This window comes from Gopherus flavomarginatus, chromosome 4, assembly GCF_025201925.1.
Source record: "Gopherus flavomarginatus isolate rGopFla2 chromosome 4, rGopFla2.mat.asm, whole genome shotgun sequence".
Lineage (NCBI taxonomy): Eukaryota > Metazoa > Chordata > Testudines > Testudinidae > Gopherus > Gopherus flavomarginatus.
This window is the reverse complement of record NC_066620.1, coordinates 39,102,457-39,118,155: the sequence shown is the minus strand read 5'-3', so window position 1 is coordinate 39,118,155 and position 15,699 is coordinate 39,102,457. Positions and strand designations below refer to the sequence as shown.

At 45.0% G+C, this 15,699-nt stretch overlaps 1 protein-coding gene and 1 long non-coding RNA gene across 4 annotated transcripts; one reads left to right on the top strand and one right to left on the bottom strand.

Annotated features, from left to right (window-relative positions):
- Positions 1-3,913: 3,913 nt before the first annotated feature.
- On the bottom strand, positions 3,914-9,211 carry SIX2 (SIX homeobox 2). 2 transcript variants are annotated; one of them, XM_050951941.1, is made up of 2 exons: positions 8,633-9,211; positions 3,914-5,016 (listed from the first exon to the last, which is right to left on the bottom strand). In XM_050951941.1, exons 1-2 carry the CDS (start codon positions 9,196-9,198, stop codon positions 4,713-4,715), a joined length of 870 nt encoding a protein of 289 aa, XP_050807898.1. In that variant the 5' UTR covers positions 9,199-9,211; the 3' UTR covers positions 3,914-4,712. The 2 variants fall into 2 exon arrangements, with proteins under 2 accessions (XP_050807898.1, XP_050807899.1); XM_050951942.1 differs by having other exon boundaries at positions 8,639-9,211.
- Positions 9,212-9,342: 131 nt separating this feature from the next.
- On the top strand, positions 9,343-14,423 carry LOC127050255 (uncharacterized). Of its 2 annotated transcripts, none has more exons than XR_007774180.1 (3): positions 9,343-9,422; positions 12,411-12,530; positions 14,336-14,423. It is a non-coding gene; the product is annotated as an uncharacterized LOC127050255 (long non-coding RNA). The 2 variants fall into 2 exon arrangements; XR_007774179.1 differs by lacking the exon at positions 9,343-9,422 and adding an exon at positions 10,046-10,178.
- Positions 14,424-15,699: the final 1,276 nt, after the last annotated feature.

Genomic DNA, 15,699 nt, shown 5'->3' with positions numbered 1-15,699 from the left:
CCACCGGCCAGGCGGTAACGCTGGCTACCCCTGCTCTGAAGGTAACAAGCCCAGTTCTGCTCTGTTACACCCAAGGCGTAACTCCACGGGGGATCAACATTTCGTTTATAGCTGTCCAGTGGGAGGATTGTTCGCCTGGCTATTTCCCGGAGCCCGACTGTGGTTTTTGCGTGGTGCAGCGAGACATAATTCCTTACTCCGGTGAAATTCCCAATGCGATCAGTTTGTGGAAGCCAGTGGGAGTTTTGCCTGGGTAAAACGTACAGGATCGGGACCCCCATGTTATTTACCGATCGAAACCTGTGTGGTAAGCCTGCGAACAAACATTTCTGATGGGATTTGCCCCATGTAACATAAAGCTCCTGAATCATAACTAATCTGTTTAAAACCAAGGATTAGTCACGTCACTTTCTACATATTCATCTATTGCAAAACTTTTTTTTGTGTGTGGAAAATCTGGGGATTTGAGCTAATTTAGAAAACGTAATTACTAAAGGCAAGTGCAGTCTGCTAGAGTGAGTCTTAACATGTAGGGATTGTCAGGTTGCATCATACAATGAAGTTAAACGGAGAGCCTCACTTTACATAACTCTATCATCCGTCCCCTGTCCCTCTCCTGGCTGTAAGCTGAAGAGTGTGTCCTGATTGCCCTCCAGCTTCTTTTACAGCAAGATTTCTGCTTTTAACTCACTATGATTGAGCTGAAAGGCTCGTTTTCCCGTCCCTTCTCCATACTGTATATACATATGATCCTCTCCACAATCCACAGAAGTTTTCATCGCCCCTGGATTTCAAAGGGTCTTTCTCTCCCTGTTATCCGTTCATTTACTTTCATCTGAGCAATATGACCTTGTATTAACCACCGAAACCCCATCCTGTTTTCCTACCGGCTCCTTAAGCGTTCTCCTTATGGCTCTACTCTTTCCCCAATAACCCTATTTTTCTACTGCAGGCAAAGCCGTAGGGTTTTATTTTCTGCTTCGAGGCTGTGGTTTATTAGCCCAGTCATTTTTCTTCGTTGATTTCAAACTCGATTTTTATCACTACATATAAGTGAATGAAAGAATCGTTGACACTCATGCGTGTATTATTTTAGATAACTCGGGGAATCTTCTGTAATCTTAGGCAACATCGAGGTTAGTTCTTGCAAAATGTTTCTTTTAAAAGGATTAAAATCCATAGTTAAGAGTATCAGATGCACACAAGTAGCTCAGCATAAGACGAAAAAATAGAAGATACACTATGGCACACAAATCCAATTGTCCACAAGAGCTCTGCAGTTGAAAAACAAATTGCCAGGCGCAATATATTAACACAAAGAGCACGAATTTGGGGGAAGTTTACACAAAACTTCCCAAGTCTCAGGAGTCCGGGGGGGGAGCACAAAATATTTTGTTTACCAACTGAATTAAAAACATACTAAAGTAATTTGATTCTTAACTGGTGAAGAGGCGTTTGCTTTAGGATCTGATCCCACTCCCATTGAAATCAATAAAATGACTCCCATTGACAGGACCCTAAGAGAAACGTATTGTAGGACACCTCACTTACAAGTACATATATGAATTGGTGTTGCCCTAAAATAGCTTATTCGGATATTATGCAGAAAAAAAACTCCCCCTGAAGTCAGTTGATTGAAATTTCAGTAAGTTCTTGAAAGCTGGATGCGATCTTTGCTGATGGACACATATTTCTTCTCCCTTTAAAGCCGCATAGTGTTCCTGTCTTATTTTGCAGAACTCAGGAGAAATGAATTTTAGCAGCAATCCAAAAAGAAAGAAAAAACCACTTTGCAACCTTTCAGATTTTTTTTTAAATAGACCATCTATTACATTAAAGCACTGGCAGAGAACTGGAAGGTCTCCTGCAGGAATCACTGGGTGAAATTCTGTGCAGGAGGTCAGACTAGATTGTCACAATGATGTCTTCTGTCATTAAAATCTATTAAACGTTTAATGAAACCAAACCCGCTTCTTATCTTTTAATTAAACCTGGTGTGAGCGGTGCAACTCTAATTCTGACTTGTTCTTAAAAATATCTGACATGGATTGCTGATGGTATCCGTCTCATAGACAGGTATCCAAAATGATGTTTGCAGTCAAATTATGGTGTAATTTACAAAAAGGCCTAGAGAATGAACTTCCGCCTGTAGTGCTGCACTCAGCCGCTTGCTTGGTTGTGTTACCTACATCTTTAGCTCCCATGTATTTCTGTCGGATGTCACCGGGATACCGGAAACGACAGTGAAAGACAGTCAGTGTCGCGAGTCAGTGCAAACGCCTTCTGTTTGTGTCAGTAGTTTGGCGACTGCAGCTAGGTGTGGGCAGCATGAGCACAGCCCTGGCAGGACACGCTGGAGCGTGGGATCGCTATGTGCGTAAGAGGCACTTTAATACTGACTCTCTCCATTTACTCTGCAGTTAGGCCTCCCGCCCCCCCCAGCCAGCCATGGGCTGGAGGAGACGGAGAGAGGCTCGTGCGTAGGGCTACAGATCCGGGTGGGAGGTGGGTGGGGACAGGGGACTTAGGGCTCCCGACCCGACCCAAATACTGACCCCAGGTAAAGATGATTTCGCTTCTTCTCGCCTCCCTCTGATAATGATCCCATCCCATGGGATCGCTAGGGCCAGGGTCCCATCTCTGCTGAGCTCTGCCTTTCTCACCTCCTCACACACCGCCTGCCGCCCTCTCCGCCTTACACTGCCCCCCTCTCCCTCTTCTCCGACCGGCCTAGTACCCCTCAGTTCCTCTCACAGCCGCCTCTACCCCTTCCCCAGCCTCTCACCGCCGCAGCTCCCTCTTCTCGCAAAGGGTTGGACAAGGCATGTGTGTGCGTGCGTGTGTGTGTGTATGAGAGAGAGAAAGCGCGTAGGTGTGTGTGTGTGTGTGTGTGTGTGTGTGTGTGTTGGAGGGGAGGGGATCTGTTAATACTCCGGCTTCAAGCCGTAGTGGGAGACCCAGGACGCCTTATGAAGGCAAAGCTCCTGCGGGGATCCGCTGGGAGTGTTGCCTGAGCAGGCCCACACGATGGCTGCTCAGAGGATGCTGCTGGTTGTGGACTCCCAGCTGTCTCCATGTTGGAGACACTGCCTTGCAGAAACCCCCAAAGTTCCCTCTTGGGGGATTAGAGTGAACTGGGGGGAGGGGAGGGGATAGTCGATTACCGTAAAGCGATCAGATGTTTCCCCACCCCAAGATTTAAATCGACTCTTTCACTTTGGCTCTCCCGCTAATCTCCTGTGACCATCCGATGGGGACGGGGAGGGCTAGTCACAGACCCTTCTCTCATCAGGGAGAAAGGGGCGGGAAAACGGAGAAGGGTTCCGGGTTGCGCCTCTGGCGTTTTGCAGTTAACAAGACTCAGAGTAGAGAAACTGGCGCTCATCTTCTAGCAATTGCTCTGGAAAGCCCCTGTCAAAGAATTGCAACTAAAAAGGACTACGCTGCCATTTCAGACTTTGTGCCTCGAGTCTTCTAATCAAAATAGTGTCACACCAAGACACTACATTATGATCTGCTTTCAGAGTAACGAGAGCTGGAGAAGCCCCTTAAACTTTCCTACTTTTCATGTGTAAGGGAGGCACATTTCTCTTTGATTAAAGCAACTTGGCCCTACAGTACATCATTTAATCTTATCAAAATCCCATGCTAGACAGACAAAATTCCTTCAGACAATGGCAGATCTGCTAGTATGGGAACAACAGGCTCAGACGCAGAAATTGGGTTCGAATGAATAGTGATGGAGAAGGTACCACGAGCCAGAACTCAGCACAAAATTGTGCGATTGGCTTCATCTGGTATTTTAGAGACTGGGGCAAACCGAAAGCAACCTAGATGCAAATTAAGTACTGCACACTGGGTTAGATTTCTAAATTTTATTATAAAATAAAAGCAGAAATATTTCCCAAAGAACGTATTCACATAATATAAACAATAAACAAAACTAAAGTCGAGTGACTCGCGGTTGATACTGTCGTTTAGGTCTAACAATGAGCAGCAATTTTTTAGGGCCCACATCTGCCCCCGTTTGAGGTCGATGGGGTCATTTAACATTGACTTCAACTGGCGACAGGATCGGGCCATTAGTTCCTTTCCCACCCAACAAATGGCAAAAGCACCACAGGGACAAGGCGAAAGAACCTGGCTCTCTGCACAGCGTCAGCTACAAGGGAGTTACAGAGTCTACCTAGAGCGCGTGTTGCTGCTATAACTTGACTGAAACTGTTGTATTCTTAATTGTAATTGTACATTGTACACCTGCCACGGATATATCACTACACAATAGGAGTACGGGAGCGATGGGTGTCTTCCACGGAGGCATGTAAACAGCAGCCTTACGCTCCCCCAAAATACAAGGTGTCTTATCATACACAGACAAGACTGCTCAATTAAAATTCCAAGAGATTTGTGAAGTTCAGGTTGGAAAAAATAGTTGCTACATAGAACCATATTAGCATTAGGCTTAAATCACAAGTCCTATCGAACAGTCCATATGTCTGAAACCAGCTTTGCACAACCCTTAAGACTTTTGTCACAACAGAATTGCATACAGCCTAGCACAGTACCTTCCAAACAGCTACAGCCATCCATCCATCCACCCAAAGAGAGACAACAGATCCACTAATGAATGTGTCATCATCACTTTAAAAGTTTCAAATGAGATTTAAAAAAAAAAACCGAAGGGATGTGGTGAGGGGAGCGTGTAAATAGTTTTAAGAGCCAAGGTCGACCAAGTTGGAGGACATGGGGTTGAGAATGGAGTCCTGCAAACTATGATGGTGCATAGGATCCGCACTGGGTACCGGAATGGCGCTAGGACCTTGGGGGTGACCCAAGCCATGGAGCGGCTGTAGGCCTGGGTTCGAATTGAGCAGTAAAGCTGGGCTGGAAGAAGTGTGATCAGGGGTCCCTGACGGCGTCTTCTCGTCTTCTGAGCTGCCCAAAACTGTCTTATTCCCGTTCATTGACGCTGAGAGCGGATTATGGCTGTTGGAGTTGGAATTCTCGTTGTTTTCCCTATAGGAAATATAAGAGGGAGGGAGATCTTAGAGCGAGTGGATACAGCACTGAGTAACACTGGAGCTAGACAGGCAGCTGCAGGGACTGCAGGGTGTGGGCTCATAGGGAAGACAATTGGAGGGTAACTGAAACCTACAGTCCGTTTACAAACTCTGCAAACCTTAAAGGCCTCTTCGTCTGGCACAAAGGTCTAAGGTCTGCAGAGCTTGTAAACAGTTTTCCACTAGCCCCGCAGAAAGTGTCATTTTGACAAAATGTCATTTTCTCCATCCATCTCCTGCAAAGTGTTTGGATAGCTTTGGGGGGGATGGGGCAAGGAAAGGAAAAAGGGGGGCATTTCACTTTAAAATTACTCCTGGAGACAGGACTTATACAAGCAGAATTTCATCCACGCCTTCTCCTGGAGAGGCAAACATACTCAATTTGTGTTCTCATTAGCCTACGCAGATCAGCCTTACACGATAGGGTCATCTGAATAAGTCTTGGTTTTGATAAAATAACTCGACACCTCGACTCCTTTTTTTCTCGGGAAGTTTAAACCCGAAAACGTGTCCCAAGCATGTGTAAAAGAAGGAAAGCGAACAGAATTGACGTGCTTATTTCCTGAGTCCTACAAGGAAATGTCCCGCCTCATTACATTCCTCTATTTCTTTTATTGGTCGATATTAGACGGAGAGCGCAAATATACTGACACATAATGGGAGCCAAATTTTGCTCTGCTTAGCCAAAAGAATAGTCTCTTTATAACAGAGACATAACATTATCTCAAATACATATACACAGAGAGAGAGAGAGAGAGAGAGAGAGAATATGTATCTCACATATGTATATAAGAGACAGAGAATTGTTAGAATCTTCATGACCGTGTTAACGGGCAACACAGGGAATTTTCTGATGGGTTTCAAAGCCTTGTACTTGTTACTTTGAAAGTTAGAGGGCAAATGTGATGTTGATACACAGGGAAAAGGCCCCTGTAGGCTACGTACAGCCCTTTGGTACAGCGGTGTATTTATATTTAAAGTTTATGTATGACAAAGGGTCCAAATCCTTCAGGTTTTACTGAGCGAAGTTAAAGGATTGCCTTCAGTGTGAGCTGGTCTCGGCAAGCGCTGCACGATGTGGCTGGAGACGCTTAGTACCAAAATAATACAATTAGAAAAGAAAGCTCTATCTGAAGAAGTTGCTTGACAGAATGGCAATCCCACGAAAGGTCTGTTTTCCGACGCCTAGAGTGTAATGTCAGGTTGAGTGTATTTTTCTATGTCAAAAAACTTATTTGTCTCTGGAGACCTTTAAAATTTGATTCCTCAGAAGTGAAAGGAACAAATGTAACCTTCATTTCCTTTGGATATTTGAAGGTGAGTCCCTCCTATCAGCAATAAAAGGATTTCTGACATCTAATAAAACCAACACTTACAGGGATTTGAAAGAAAATTAAAGCACTAGCACGTTTGGGGAAAGGTATGGAGCAAATCTGTACAGAATCCAAACCTTATTGAATATCACAGCTAAGCGTAAATCTAATCAGCTGTATGCGGTGTTTAACATTTCTCAAGCACATTCAACATAGACTGAAAATGAAGTCACCTTTAAGACATTCCGCGAATGGTCTGCAGTAGATTTTCAATACTTTTAATTACCAAAACCGCCAAAATGATCAAACCCTTATGGACTTGCGATTTCAAATGTCTTGTGTATACATACAGAAGTACATATTGTGAATTAGGAATCCTGCATTTCGCTTCCCTGACAAGTTTCCAATAGTGCATAGGAACTATTGGGGGAAAAAACGCCCAACAGTACCTCCCCCACCCAAGACATTAACCGCTGTCCGGCGATTAATACTGTCTTCTCTTCATCTAATACAGAAAATATCCCCTATTGAAAGTACTAGAAAATCCTATACTTTATGCCTGCGGAGCGTCGATTTGGATAGGGACGCAAATTAACAAGATAGGAGATTGTCCCTTTAAATATTATGTGCAGGTTTCCTGCTCTCAGCCTGTATCTGACATTAGGAACAATTTCACCAAATACTATTTACAGTGTGGAGACCAAATGCTGTTCTGCGTTACCCCAGAGTCATTTCCCTGAAGTCAGTTAGATGGCACGGGGACAAATGAGAGAAGAATGTGTCGATGCGATCAGATTTGTCCCGACAGAGGTGCAAAGCCCTGCAAAGTGTTACAGTGGCAGGGCTGCATTTCTGCAAAGAAGCCACTAGTTTCTGCTTCTAAGAAGTACATTTTGGGGACACTTTTTTCTAAACCATTTGGCTCTGCTTCTAAAGGTAAAGTGCCGCGATGTAAAGGTATAGCCATTAGGGTTAACATTGTTTTCTTGGTGTGATATAACTGTATCTGGATGCGCTTAGACTCCAGAGAAAATGTAAAAGAGTTCAGTCCTTCCTGCCAAAAGTAAACAGAAAGGATGACTAGGCCCGGCGTCATCATTTAAGTTAAATTAAGTTAAGTTAAGTTTGCTAACACACGAGGAAAAAAGTATGTCAACTCTCCAAAAACCCCTACATGGGGAATGTTTGGGTGTACATACAGAGAGCGTTCTGTTAATGTAATGGATAGACTGTGGTGTATGCATCGGTGCCAAGGCCTACCGAGTGAGATCTAAATCTTTGGACAATTGGTCCAGGTATTTTCAAGGCTGGAGTCTATCAATCCCAGCACTTCCACAGAATTATCTTTACAATAGGATACCGTTTGAAATATAGGAGTTATACATAAACATACGGATGGAAAAGCCTCCAGCACAGGGCTGGTCTACAGGGTTTTTCGCATTATTCGTCCCCATTCAGTCTCATTAAAAGCTTCCCCTCTATCTGAACCTGGTTCAGGTGAATGCACCCACAGACACTGTTCCTTTGAAACTTCAAGTGCATTAACATTTGCTGAATAAACTGGGCTCCTGTCACTTAAGGCTATACACGTGGGGCTGATGAATGCCCCTGCTGATCACCAGTTAAAAAGTATCTCACATGAGATAGTCAAAATACCTTAAGTTTAAAAGACATAAAGTCCTACATGAAACATTCTGGAAATAAGGTCTCCACGGGTGTGGAAATACACGCCGGTCTGTATTGGTGAATACTCTTGTTTATTTTAACTTGCCGTGTATTCTTCACTAACTAGGTGTTATTGGTCCCACTCTCTCTTATTATATTTTTTATCCTACTCCTTTAAAACCCTCTGAAGTGGATTAGGCACATTAGCAACTTATTTTTTGTGTGCGTCCAAAAATAAAATAAAATAAAATCAAAATCAAGGGATATAAAGGCGGTGAACGATTATACTGCATCAAAACGCCCAGTTTGTCTGGTGAGTGGTGTCAAACCCAAACCGAAGGGCCACGAAGTGCAAACGAGCGAATAAAAAGGAAGCCCCAATGTGTGAAGGAATTCAGGCCCTGCGATGTTTAAGGGCAGCGATTATCTGGAGGTCCAGAGTAAAGGAGGGCCCAGTCCTTGCTCGGGGGGAAGAAAAGCAAAAGCTCGCAGCGACTTTGGTGGGGGGAGTTTGTGCCTGGGTACAGACCTCAGGCTGCGAAGGGGCTGGACAAGCACCGGGAGACAGTAGCCGTGCGAGAAGGGGGTACTTACTCGTACCTTTCCTTGGCCTCAGCAGCACGGTCGCGTTGCCTCCGGTTTTTAAACCAGTTGCTGACTTGGGTGGTGGTGAGCCCGGTGGCCTCGGCCAGCTCCCTCTTCTCCCGAGGGGACGGGTAGGGGTTGTGGGCATACCATTCCCGCAGCACGCTCCGGCTCTTCTCCTTAAAGCAGTAGCTGGTTTCCTCGCCGTCCCAGATGGAGCGGGGCAGGGGGAACTTTCTGCGGACCCGGTACTTGCCCACTGCCCCTAGGGGTCGCCCCCGCAGCTTCTCCGCCTCGATGTAGTGCGCCTTGAGCCAGAGCTGCTGGAGCTTGGGGTGGTTGTGAGCGGAGAACTGGTGGCTCTCCAGGATCTTGTAGAGCTCGCGGAAGTTGCCCCGGTGGAAAGCCACCACAGCCTTGGCCTTGAGGACGCTCTCGTTCTTGTGGAGGTGCTCGCAGGCAGGTAGGGACCAGAGGAACCGCCCCAGCCTTTCTATATTGCCCCCCTGCTGGAGCACTTCGCAGACGCAGGCCACTTGCTCTTGGGTGAATCCAAAAGTGGGGAGCATCGACATGATGGCCTTTCCTCCGCCCCGATCTAAATCATCGGACTTGTACAAAGCGGCCACATAGACCTGGACCGACAGACAGCGAGAGAAGCACCAATCATGGATGTATAACCTGCCCGAGCGGCTACTTACGCTCCAGCACAAGTCACAGCTCCGCTCTGCAGTCGGCAGCCATCAGCAGCTGAGCATAAAAAGGATCAAAGGCGGGGACCGAACGTGAAAACTTTTTTGTAAGTCCAAGTTCGGAGAGTAACTTTGTGCCTCTATTGTCTGGTATCAGCAGCGCTCACAGTGGTGGTGTCTTTCCTCTCCCACCCCCACCCTCCTCCGCCGAGTTGGGATCTCCCTTTTTTTCGCCCCCCTCCCCCTTCACTGTAGGATTCAACATAATATAGTGGTTAAGTCCAGCTCCCCCTCTTCTCTCTCCTTTCTCTCCTCCTCTTCTCTCTGTTTTTTTAAATAATATTATTCTAAGCTGGCATGAAAAGTGATTATCCGCGCTCTGATTGGTCCAGTTATCTGACCCGGGGACTGCCAGGAGAAGACAATAGTTTTAGTCAAATTATTTGCCATGGTGACGCCGTCAATCAGAGGTAACCTGATCTGTTTTGAGGTGGCTCCCCGGCTGGGTTGACAGATTGCTCTGATCCACTCAGAGGCGGCCCCGCGAGCTGAGATATTAGCAAGAGAGAGAGAAAGAGAGAAATTTCCGCTGTGATTGACGCAGCAAACACCCGTAGAGGGAGGGAGGGCCCGCCAGAGAAAGCGGGCTGGTCACAGACTCTCACAGCAGGGGCGCTGCAGCACCAACACGTCCCCCAGCACTTCTGTCTTTGAACCTTCCTTGCAATGAAACTCCTGCGAAAGCCTCTTACAGATCGCTCACATTGGGTCAAACACTGGAGGCAAAATTAATCCATTGTTTGGGATCGAGAGGAAATGGAGTTCTCGCTGGGTTTCAACTGCCACAAGGCGTTTCCTTATCAGTAAGATTTGGGATTATTTATTTTTTTTAAAGTGGGCAGTTTTATAAATATTAAAGGTCCCATATGTACAACCCAGTTTTTTGATCCATGATCCCATTTACACACTTACTAGACCTAGCCCCGGGCGCCTGGGACCGAGGAAATTATTGTATTTAACTCTGAATTACCATATATTTCAAAGTCAACTATCAACAACCTTTAAAATGAAGTTCCATCTTGGGATAAGGTAATAGCAGCAATAATTTCATTCTGTGTATATATTTCTACGTTAGAAGAGGGGAATGTTTCTACATCTAGGGCTATGTTATGTAGCCATGAGAAGTGCTAAAGTTAGGGGTAAAAGACACTTTCTAAAGCAGATCTTCAGTTCCTTTGGAAGTCTTAATTTGCAGACTCTTCGGGGCACGGATTTAGTCTTCACTTATTTGTGCACATCTGTCTATCTGAGAGGACCCGACAGGGAGATTAGAACGATGAACTAGGGACTAGAATAGATGTAAACCATCCACCGTAGAAGAATAACTTGGTCAGATGCATGAATAAATGTAGGTTATATTCTTTCAGGTGCTCACACACATTTCTGTATCGTTTTAGCGGTTGACAACTAAGCCACTTTTTAAGGTGCAGAAAATTCCCTGTCTCACCCAGCTCAGTTCCAGCCGGAGTAATCTCCCTAGGGTATTATTACTCTCAATACTATATTGTACCAAAAAAGGGCACCTTTTAAGACCATTCATCTGTTCTCCCTTTTAGGCCGTTGGGGAAAGCTCCTTCCACGCCATCTCTAACCCAGGCTGTGAGAACACCAGAGGGCTCCGCGGTTGTGGGCTCCCCCAGTGATATATGGTTAACGCAGATTACCCCCACCCCATCCCTTGCCTCGGTGATTTAGGTGACGAGCGAGGAGAGACCCAGGGACCCCCCCAGCGCTCACCCCATCTCTCAGTCCAACCCCTCCGCTTTGAGGGGGCCCCGGAAGTGGAGTGAGGCTGGCAGGTCGGGGTGAGCCGAGGAGCAGGAGCAGGGGTGGCGGCCGGGAGGGAGACAGGCCAACCTGGAGCCGGTTTCAGGCCTGCCGGGATTGGCGTATTCGCCTCCAGTGAAACTGACGTGGTGGACCTGGGAAAGCGATGCTGGCGGGTCATCCGCAGCCAGCTCGCCGGCGGCGGCGTCTGCAGCCAGCAGCAAAGCCAGCGGCGCCGAGAGGCCAAGCTAACTACCGCCAGGGGAAGGGGCGGCAGCAGGGTGCGGCTCTGAACCTGCCCCTGAGTCGCACAGGGGACGGACAAAGACCACCAGCTTCCTGCAAAGTGGGTCCTACCCTTTGCAGCCAAACTCCTGCTGTGCCCGGGGGTGGATCGGATCACGCTCCGAGCCCGGGGTGCACCCCACACAACTGCCAGTTTCTGCAGAGCGAACGCGGAAAGGAGACGTTAAGTGGAGAGTGCACAGGATCTTCACTCATTTTGACAACATCCCGTGTCAGGAAGGAAACCTGCTGTTCCCGCTTTAGATCCTTGTTCATCGCGCTCTTTTCTGCGTCCCCTGCTCCTTTATTTCTATTATTCGTGTGAAGAGGAGTTGGAAACTCCATCTATTTTTACCTGTGCGATGTTTTCAGGAGGGTTACAAATAGGGAATCCACAGCAAACGGCTCTACTTGTGCTAAATCGCAGAACGTGAATACAAAATATAGGGTTCATCTATAGGGTGAAATAGATCAAAACCGTTTAAAACAAGACAATGGGCTTTTAAAAGAACCATTTCGCATACTTTTCTTTCTTTCTTTCTTTCTTTCTTTCTTTTTAAGTTTGAGCACTCCACAGCCTGAGATTAATATGATGGCAAATTCTGCAGGATTCAAATTGTGTTTGTTGGCAAATAAAATAATTCAGAGGTTAAGGTTTCATACTGAGTCTAAATGTCCGTGTAGCTTGTAATACAGGCTGTATCGTAAAATCATGAGATAGTAGGATCCATTTCCAAAAGTTATTCAAAACAGAACAGGAACTATGACTGAAACGCACATTCTCCTCCGCCCCCCCCTTACACACACAGAGTGCGAGAGCATTTTAAATGAAAGAATATGGTATTATTTAGTCCCTTCTCAATTAAAACTGTGGGAAAAGATAAAAGAACTAGAGAGGTCTTCCCTCCTCCCATTTCTGTTGTTGCAAATTTATGAGACTATACCTGACTTTGCTTTCCTCTGCTTGAATCTTATAACCACAGCAGCTGAATTTGAATGGGGAGCAGAGAGCAGCTGTTCATCCTAGCCGGAAGGGAGATGTCAAAACCTGTTGTACGGACTTAGATCTAAGAAATTCTCTTCTTAAGCACCCTAAAATGTGAGTACAGAGACTACACGCAGGGACCTCCATAAGCACTTTCACTTTACATTAAGCAGACTGCCTTTTGGATGTAATGCGAATTCGTTTCCCCAATAGCTGTGGAAACGTAACGCAATTCTATTGTTAAGTGGTATGTATCTGGTTGCATTTAAACGCAATTGCAGATTCGTGGCACGTATATTTAAAATTGCACAACCCTGTTTGGTTTTCAGAAATCTTCAAATATGTTGGAAGAAATCAGCAGAAAGAGAATACCAAAACTATACCATCAGGCAATTAAAACCCCAATGATTTGTGAGACTCAAATGAGCAGAATAACCCTCTTTGTATTCTCAAATGAGCTCTTTCATTCAAATATATTTTAAAGAAACATGCACAACCAGGAGTGGGGAAATATTACTTGGCCTTTAACGGTTGTATGCTTGTAGGAAAAGTTAGGATCCATTTCAAATCTCTTTCCTTGAATCGCTGACTCTCAGTGGCTTGAAGATCCTCACATTTTCATTCCAGCCAGACATTTGGATGTGTAATTAGCAAAAGTGCTTTTCAGAAAGGATAAAAAATTATGCATAATAATTGTTAAACGCAAAATATTCTGTTAGACCATCAGAGTATAAACAAGTCACTATGAAATGTGGATATGCTGGATGAAGTAGAACGTATTATCAATATGCTGCTTTTATAATCCGTCCCCGATCAAGTCTGCCTTTAAACACGCGATTACGTCACTTTATAGAATACATTTATTTTACATGAGCTGATCTGTCTTAATAAAATAATTGCAATAAAATAAAATGAGCTACAAATACTGCAGCTATTTCAATGCCAGCTTTCCTTCTCGGTGATGCCAACATCACTTCAGTTTAGAAGCTAATATTTCTTGAAAGTTGCAGGCCTCTGATATTTTCTCTGAAGACATTAACTTATTCACTTGATCTCCTGTATCGAGCAATAATACATATTTCTGCAAATATTTATACTGTATATATGTCTCTACATCTATTATCTACAATGTATTTATTCTATAGTAAATAGTTTAGTATAATATATAATATTATGCAGGTAAATAATATATGACTATGTATAATATAGATGCAGTTAGATATAGTTAGACATAGATAGATGTAGGTGGATTTATAGCTAGAGCTAGCACTATAGAATTATCTTATTGGATGTTTACAAACTTTTAGAAAGACGTGAAGAAAATAATATATATTATTAGTTATATTTCTCAATAACCTTTCTTTTTGTATGTATGGATAGAAAGAAACTCTCTTGGGAACTTTTACAACTAATAATATTCTGACTAGACGAGCGTTTGGCAAAAAGCCACAGGTATACTGTGTAACTTATAAATACAAGGAGGAAGAAAACATATCCAAATAATTTCCCTTCAGAGTATTTTGATTAGGTTTTTAAAGGAACAATTCCATTGACAGGGTCACACGGTGCCGTCAGTTGTTAAGTATCATTCCCCTTACAATCAAAGAGAGAGACGTGCTAGAAATGGGTAAGAAGATATTGCCTGAAATATTTACCGTCCGACCCTTGGTTTCTTTCTTATGAAACCGAACGAGCTCTGCCAGGGTTTGGGGCTAACGTTGTCTCCTCCAAAACCTAGGAATTTGTGTTTGCCTTATTTCTGTTCCGTCCCTAAACCAACGGGCTAGGAGCCGCTCTGTGCACTTCTCAGATTATCAGGGCCCTGTCCTGCAGTCCTTTCTCTGGCAAAACTGCCCGTCTAATTCAAGGGGGGGTTAGGACTGGGCGGAATGCACCTTCGAACTGTTTTTTTTTTCCGGGCAGGTCTGTGCCGTTAAAGGTTGCACGTAGTGGGACAGCTGAGATCCTGACCCCACTGGAAAATCAAAACATGTCAGAGGATCATTGCCAGGAACTAAATAAAACCAAACACAATAGGTTGTTGTTTCGTGTAGTTTATTTATTTATTTATTTTTGTACAGGAAGAATTCAAAGCTTTTGCTACGCTTCAGTGTTCTGTTCCTTAAGGGGACAAGGATTTTAGATATGTAGCGGGTAACTCGATTATGCTAACAAGCGTCGCTTGAAAGAAGAAAAGGCTGTTGAACTGAGCAGAGGGGGGATGTGAAACTGGGTTATTCTGGGGGGCTTGGTGGAGGGAGGTCTGCAGAAGGATGAGACCACGATCGGCGTTTTCCCAATTTAAGCGAATTGCCATTGTACATTATAATCATTGTTTTATTGTTAGAATTCGCGGGGAGCCTTAGCCCAAGGAGTGTAAGTTTCTGGTGCAGGAGTTCAGCTGATCCTTTCCAGCGCACAACTGTCTAACAGCAGAATGGGCTGACTGGGCTGACTGAACACAATGCATTAGTGAAGAGTGGGGCCTGATACAACGTGACCAGCTAAGGTGGCCTCACTGAACTGACGCTGCAGTGTCTCCTCTCTCCGCCTTCTCCTCTGAAATGAGACCCCTGGAGTTCGGGCTTGCTGTTCTGAACACAAGCCAGAATAACCTCCAGTGCTCCCAGTGAAACCCGACCGCCCCAGGTTAATGCGGTCATTCTTGATTAGCTTTTTATTAGCCCCTTTACAATTTCGGGAGGAGATGGATACACTTGAACACGCGGAGTTCACGTTTTGTTATTTTAGCCCTGTTTGCCAGAGTAAAAGCGAACAGCCACACAATTTACGCCAGCTAGGCTGGTTGGCAAAAACTAGAAAGGCGCTAGTTAGTCAAGCCCTGTGCTTCTGCACCTTTGGCTGAAAGCACTCGTACTAAATAAAGTAAAACAACAACTACTTACTGTGTATAATCAAACTACTGCCGTGGCTCAAGGCAGACGCTCAGCTCTAGGAAACATGCATCATTAGCACGGTACCAAATTCCTAAGGTTATAAAAGGCAGAAGGAGCCTCTCTCCCAGCAGTGTACAGTCTTACAGAGAAGACAACAACAACAAAAAGCACATATGGTTAAAATGAGGAGAGCCCGCTTTCTGCCTCGGGGGATTGGCAGGAACCCGCCAGGAAAGCGAAGCTGGGAATCTAAGGTTCTGGGAGGCTTCTCCAGGACTGACAACCTGAAGCAGCTACAAGGATCGTTTGACAATGTTTGTTAACTTCTTGTTTCCAGAGATCTTCTTGATCAGAGCTAGACAAGGTTGGTAAGAGCCCGAGCAAAGGCTC